At 37.6% G+C, this 6,506-nt stretch overlaps 1 protein-coding gene across 1 annotated transcript; it reads right to left on the bottom strand.

Moving 5' to 3' along the window:
• Nucleotides 1-1,181: 1,181 nt before the first annotated feature.
• LOC308305543 (26S proteasome regulatory subunit 10B) lies at nucleotides 1,182-6,236 on the bottom strand. The gene is made up of 14 exons (XM_080750352.1): nucleotides 6,102-6,236; nucleotides 5,769-5,848; nucleotides 5,633-5,672; nucleotides 5,479-5,531; nucleotides 5,237-5,304; nucleotides 4,949-5,063; nucleotides 4,646-4,733; nucleotides 4,085-4,146; nucleotides 3,857-3,980; nucleotides 2,905-2,966; nucleotides 2,342-2,462; nucleotides 2,095-2,175; nucleotides 1,838-1,909; nucleotides 1,182-1,736 (listed from the first exon to the last, which is right to left on the bottom strand). Exons 1-14 carry the CDS (start codon nucleotides 6,184-6,186, stop codon nucleotides 1,618-1,620), a joined length of 1,170 nt encoding a protein of 389 aa, XP_080606478.1. The 5' UTR covers nucleotides 6,187-6,236; the 3' UTR covers nucleotides 1,182-1,617.
• Between the last annotated feature and the right edge of the window lie 270 nt (nucleotides 6,237-6,506).

The raw sequence follows: 6,506 nt of genomic DNA, 5'->3' as shown, positions 1-6,506 counted from the left end.
AGAGAGAGAGAGAGAGAGAGAGAGAGAGAGAGAGAGTGAGTGTGTCATTCATAAACATATTCCAAGGTCAAGTTTCAGTGTCTTTGTTTCAGTATAACATTACCATCAATGCTTTTTCATTCATCTAAAATGAATCTCTGACTGCAGTTTGCAATCTCCGTTAATTTTTATTTGAATGATTCTGTATGTTTTTTGTATTAATGGAGTAAAAAGGGACCCCCATTTAAACAAGCATAAAAGCTGTTTTGTGGTATCTACCCTTTTAGTTGACCTGTATCCGTGAACTGTAGGCAATTCCTATGGAAACGTCTAATAAAGTATTCAATCAATTCATCTATGTAAATTTGTATTTATGTTGAAGGCGAACAAAATCTCTAGCAAAGGGTTGCAAATAAATCTGACTGTCAATACTTTGTTGTCTACATCTTCACACCTTATAAATGCCCAGCTGTTTTTGCCTTGCACGCAGCGAGTATTTGGCATTGAGAAAGCAGGTGCTGAGGACAGCTTGACATTGTACAGTACATGTGCAATTTGGAACTCTAACGCCACCCTGTGGTGGAGTTGTAACATGTTTTGTGTGGTAATTCAGTTCAAAGCAAATTTCCTCGTCGCAGTCCACCTCTCTAACCATTGTTGAATGTTGATTAAACTATTTGTGAATAAGGTCCCAGATTGTAGCCAAGTTGCCCTTTAAAGGCCTACTTGGTATTTCTAAGCGTTTTAATTATTGCAGAAAAGTAGGCTAGACCTACTTTATGGAACATTTTGCACCATACTCTTTTGTATCTCATATGCCAACACGCGGTATTTCATTTAATGAATCACAGACAATACAATGATTAATAAGCAATATACTATCTTACCAAGTTGACATACTTTCACAATATGTGGAAGGGTATTCTTTAACATCTGGGGCATGTGTTGCCTCTTAAATGTTGACGCAACATTAAGATATATTTCACAGTTAATATTGTAAATTAAGACACCAAGAATGTACATTTTAATTATGCTTTTATAACTAATATAAATATCTATATCTCAGCTGAATTATAAAGTGCAGAATGTTTTATAAAAATGTTTATAAACTCAAGACAGACTTTATATGACAATTCTGCCAACATGTTTTCCTATTCTGAAGACAACCTTTTGTGAGTCAATTCAAGGAAAATTTACTCTGATGATGTAAATGATTTATTTTCAAAAACAAAACAAAAACAAAAAGTTTTCCTATTCTGAAGACAACCTTGAGTGAGTGAGTCAATTCAAGGAAAGTATGTTGATGTAAATGATTTATTTTCAAAAACAAAACAAACAAAAAAAAATATTAAGAAAAGCTGTACATTTAATATCACTTGTTACCTGTTATCAACCCCTTACATTGTGATCCCAAGATGATTCACATTACTGTAAGGCTAAAGGACAACCACAACATTACCCAAAATTCCCCCACCAACATTGGAAGAATGTAACCCTTACACCCAAATATAATCCTCATGGGATGTCATTTAGGTTGTTAAATATCTTTGTCTGAATTTGATAGTGTTGTGATACAAAGTACAGGGAGTAATATAAATCCTCAGATGTTCCCCAGTGGTCCTCGTGGCAACAGGGGAATCACAGTGGCTTATAATCCAGCTTGGACTCCAGTTTTTTGGAATCTGCAACCTTTCGTACAGCCTTCATGAAATCTTCTTGGGTAACATACTCATGATCTGTACGGATGGCAAACATGCCTGGGGAAGAAGCAGAGTAACAGGCAATGAGAAATTTCAATGTTTGATAAGATTACCACCGGAAAATCCATTATTTTATCCAAATTAATGTAGATACAAACCTGCCTCAGTGCAAACATTCCTGAGGTCAGCACCATTGAATCCATCAGAGAGCTTCACAATTGCCTCGTAATCTAGCAATGACAAAATTCAAGAGATACCTTAAGAGAGGATACTGATCCTGCATACAAATATGAAGTAGATTAAATAACATGACTGGTGTCAGCTACTGTATATTGATATCGGTGAGAGGAGGACAGCTAAACCTAAAGCCCCTGTGCTGTAGGTTATAGGATAACCACCTTATTCAAAGACTGACCTATTTCTCCATGCTTGGTGATCGGTCCAGCGTGAATCTTCAGAATGTCCAGACGAGCCTGCTCATTGGGCAGCTCAATATCTGCAAACACAAAGATTCTGAAATCGAAACTTGATTGTATTTGCAATGTGTCCGATAAAGAACATTGTGGAAACAGTACTAAAACTCAGAGATTCAAACAGTACTACAACTCAGATTCAATCAAAAACTAAGGTGAATATTTCTTAGTGTGATAGGGGAAACATACGGATTTTACGATCCAGTCTCCCAGGTCGCAGTAAGGCAGGGTCCAGTGTATCAGGCCGATTAGTAGCCATTATCATCTTTACTCTGTGCAGGGTGTCAAAACCATCCATTTGATTCAGCAGCTGCAGACATGATGCACAATACACAGGGATAGCACTGATGAATAATACATTTATTATCCAAGCTTTAAGTGTAACCATAAACAGTGTGTGATACAATGAATTGATTTAGAAAACATGTAAAACCATTTGTTAACAATCAAATGAAAAGGGCATCTGCAGAATCAGATCTGTGCAAGAATCTTTTCCATTGGGGAGCTTTTGTTCAGAGACCCTCTTCAAGGATTGAAGATCTCTGACCAAAAGCTCACAAATGAAAAAAAGAAAACAAAAAACAAAAAAAGAAAAAGATTCTTCCACAGATTTGAGAGAAGCCTTTTTCATTCTGTCTGATACTGGGTGAGCAGTGGATTTCTCACTCTATTTTTGTTCATGAAAAATTAACAGTGTAAAGGCTTTGAGAGCATGCTGTAATTAGGTAATTTAATAAGCCAGTGACACTCACTTCCATCAGAGTTCTCTGAATCTCTCTGTCTGCTGATGTCCCCTCAGAGAAACGACGGCCACCTACACATTAAAATAGGTTGTAAGATTTGAAGACTGGTCTTACAGCATCACAATTACAGCAAACTTTATGCAATCGTATGTAGAGTTTACACTTAAACCAGCATGTTTAGCTAAGATGGGCACAAACTCCACTGACTTGTATAATTGCAGGAGCCACTACTGTCTTTTGCATTGTTTATGGTGTCCCAACATTCTAAACTTAGGAACTATAATAGGCTCTCTGCATACTGTAGCTGTAGTCCTGATTTACAGAAGGTATCATAACAGTTTCTTGTTCCAGTTCATTTCCCCATAGATGCGTTTGATTGGCTCAGCAGCAGCAGCAAACACAATCACGTGAAAGTGTCATGTGTTCACTGTTTCCAGTTCGAACACACCTCCGAGCCAATCAAGCAAAGCTATGGGAAAGTACCGGAACAGAAAAAACACCTTCTTATACAGATCCTTCTCGAAAAATTAGAATATTGTGTGAAAAAGCATTGCAGATGCCATAGCACCCCAAATCATAACCGACTTCGGAAACTTCTCACTGGACTTCAAGCAACTCTGACTTCAGAAGGTTGACATTTCTCTGTTATAAATCCTTGTTTTGAGTGGTTTCGTGTAATATTTGAAATATGGACTTTTGATATTCATGCCATAGAAATTCAAGATTTTAACAAAAAAAGGTTTGGAATAATTCACTGAATGTCCAATGTATCTAGAATATATGAAAGTCTCAAGAAATATATGAAACTTTCAAGAAAATTTACTTTTACACAATATTCTAATTTTTCGAGAAGGATCTGTATACTTTGCATTGTATGTACGAGTATTTTACAATAAATAATAAATAAAACAAATTAGTAAGAGAATCCTTTTTAAGGCCCAGATATTTATTGGCAACTTACCAATGGCATCAATTTCATCCATGAAGATGATACAAGGCTGGTGGTCCCTGGCATAGTTAAACATCTCCCTGATCAACCTGGCACTCTCTCCAATGTATTTGTCCACAATGGAGCTGGATACCACCTGAGCATGGCACAGAGAAAGAGAATGCATAAAAGAGACGGAGAGTTAGTGAGAAATATCGGTTGTGATGACTAACAATGTCCTGTGAATTAATATCAGCTCACTTTTAGGAAATTACAGTCAAGCTGGCTGGCTACTGCTCTAGCCAAAAGAGTCTTTCCAGTTCCTAAACACAATAAAAAAAAAGAACTGTCAGTCAATATAAAACATTAAATATATACACACACACACACATAAACTACTTAGTATAGTTTAAACCTGGAAGTTATGTAATAATTACATTACCTATGAAGACTTTACCTGATGAAGGCTTAAAGTTAAATAGTAAATGGTGCATTTATGTAGCACCTTTATTTCAGTCCATTAATTTCTCTCATTCACACTCACATCATGATGCAAGGCACAAGCTTCCCCCCCAAAAATAAACTTTTGGGAGCATGAAGCATAGTGTGAGGTATTTTTAGCTGTCTGACCAGTCAGTCAAAAACCGCGAGCTGGCTGCAGCTCATCACAAATTACGTGCTGGTTCTCATTTTGATCGTTGTTAACCTATACTAGCACCTGCAAAAAGCTTCCTGTGAGATGAGCGCATGCTTACTCCTTTTTGCACAACTTTCAAGTAGCTTACCGTTTAGGAGCTGTAATGACGTAAATAGGCCTCTCACCTGGGGGTCCGTACAGCAGGCATCCTTTGGGTGGGATGATGCCTACTCTCAGGAACAGTTCAGGGTTGGTGAGTGGCAGTTCAATCACCTGAAACAACAGAGATGCAAACTGATGAGATAACAAACTCATAACATGATGTTTCCAAGTATCTTGCAATTTGCGATCAAATAAAACGATCTGCCCTCCAATACTGTGACAGAAGCTAATCATATATCAGTTATTAAAACTGCAAAGGAGGCATATGAAATTGAGGGCTTCCATGCATCAAGTGCCAAACTGAAATGTTGTACAGTGTACTGTACCTCTCGGAGCTCCCTGATCTGTTCAGACAAGCCTCCAATCTCAGAGTAGGACACACTGCCTGGGTCTTCATGTGACATGTTGTAAACCAGTGGATCTACTTCTCTAGGCAGGTATCTGCAGAAGATAAGAACAATTATATTACATTATCTATTGAATGTGATGCACACATAAAGCCATAAATTGCTAGGAATGACCAGACCATCACTCAAGGTAATGGTTGATATGATCATACCATCAACATTCACCGCATTTATTGTCATGCTGACACATTCAGCAATTCTGCTCACCTCATGATGGTCAATGTTGTCATATCCAAGGCCACTCTAGTAGCTGGTTTAAGCATGGCTTTGTCCAGCTGCAACACAAAAAGAGGTCACAGTTAACACCATTATTAGCAAGCTGTTTGCATGCATATGGACAAATATTCCATCCAAGGTAAATGTGCTTAAAAACATACATACACAATATTATGTACATGAAGACACTAAATAATCAAAATGTTTATATAACGATTGTGCCTACTGCCTACCTGCCTTCTGCATCCAACCACATATCTTGGGCCATTGGTTGCCTTAACAATGACTGTGAAAGGAATCATAGGTTAAAGACAAGTCAATTATTACACTCCTGACCAGAAGTGATCTAAAAGACAGATCAATTCAATTGAATTCGTGTAGACTTACATTTCTCATCTGTTAGCTGTTTGAGGACCTCGCCAACAATCTGAAGAATACAAATACAATGTTAGGGAGGCTGGGAGCAAGCATCACGCCAATGAAACAGTATTGGACATAATTATGTCTGAAAGCATCCCTTTACCTGCCCGACACTCTGAAGCGCTTTCAGATCATTTTCTGACTTTTCATACTGTTTGGTCTGTTCTCTCAGCTGCTCTCGTACTGTGGATTACAGAAGGTACAACGCACACTCAAATATATGATATTTACTGCTCAACACAACGTTTCAAAGGCTTTATCTTTAACCATGTAATGTTTTGTTTTGGTAACTGACACACTGACGCAGCAGATGTAGCGGTAGCCTAGCCTACTTATTTCACAGCTGCCTGCTCGAAATTGCGAACATTGCAAACGTTGCAAAAACAAAAGATATCGTCTGATAGTAGCAGGAAACTCAAAGGTCAAAATTACATACATTCTTTAAGACGTCCATCAACTTCTTTGTGTTCAAGCAGTTTCTTTCTGTAATCTTGCAGAGCTTTTTCTCTCGAGTCCACCATGTTGCCGCCGTGTCGTTAATATACGTAGGCCCACTGAACCGATGGCGCCGCCCCCAACCTCAAGGATGGAGGGGAACAATAAATCGGATCAACATTGGGAACCAGTGTCACATTTTTATAGGTCCCTTTATTTCTTGTTTTCTACATTTTGTTTTTAATTTCAGTAATATTTCGTTTATTATTTTCACATTTTCCACATTTGTAATGGATTAAAAACGAATTCAATGATTTTCAAGTCATTTCATGAAGAAATCAAAGAACAATCTAAGAAATTCCATACATTTGAAAACAAATGTTTCAGAAGTAGCCTAGTGAAAATA

Source organism: Nannobrachium achirus, assembly GCF_963921795.1.
Source record: "Nannobrachium achirus genome assembly, chromosome: 20".
Lineage (NCBI taxonomy): Eukaryota > Metazoa > Chordata > Actinopteri > Myctophiformes > Myctophidae > Nannobrachium > Nannobrachium achirus.
This window is presented reverse-complemented; position numbering and strand designations above follow the sequence as displayed.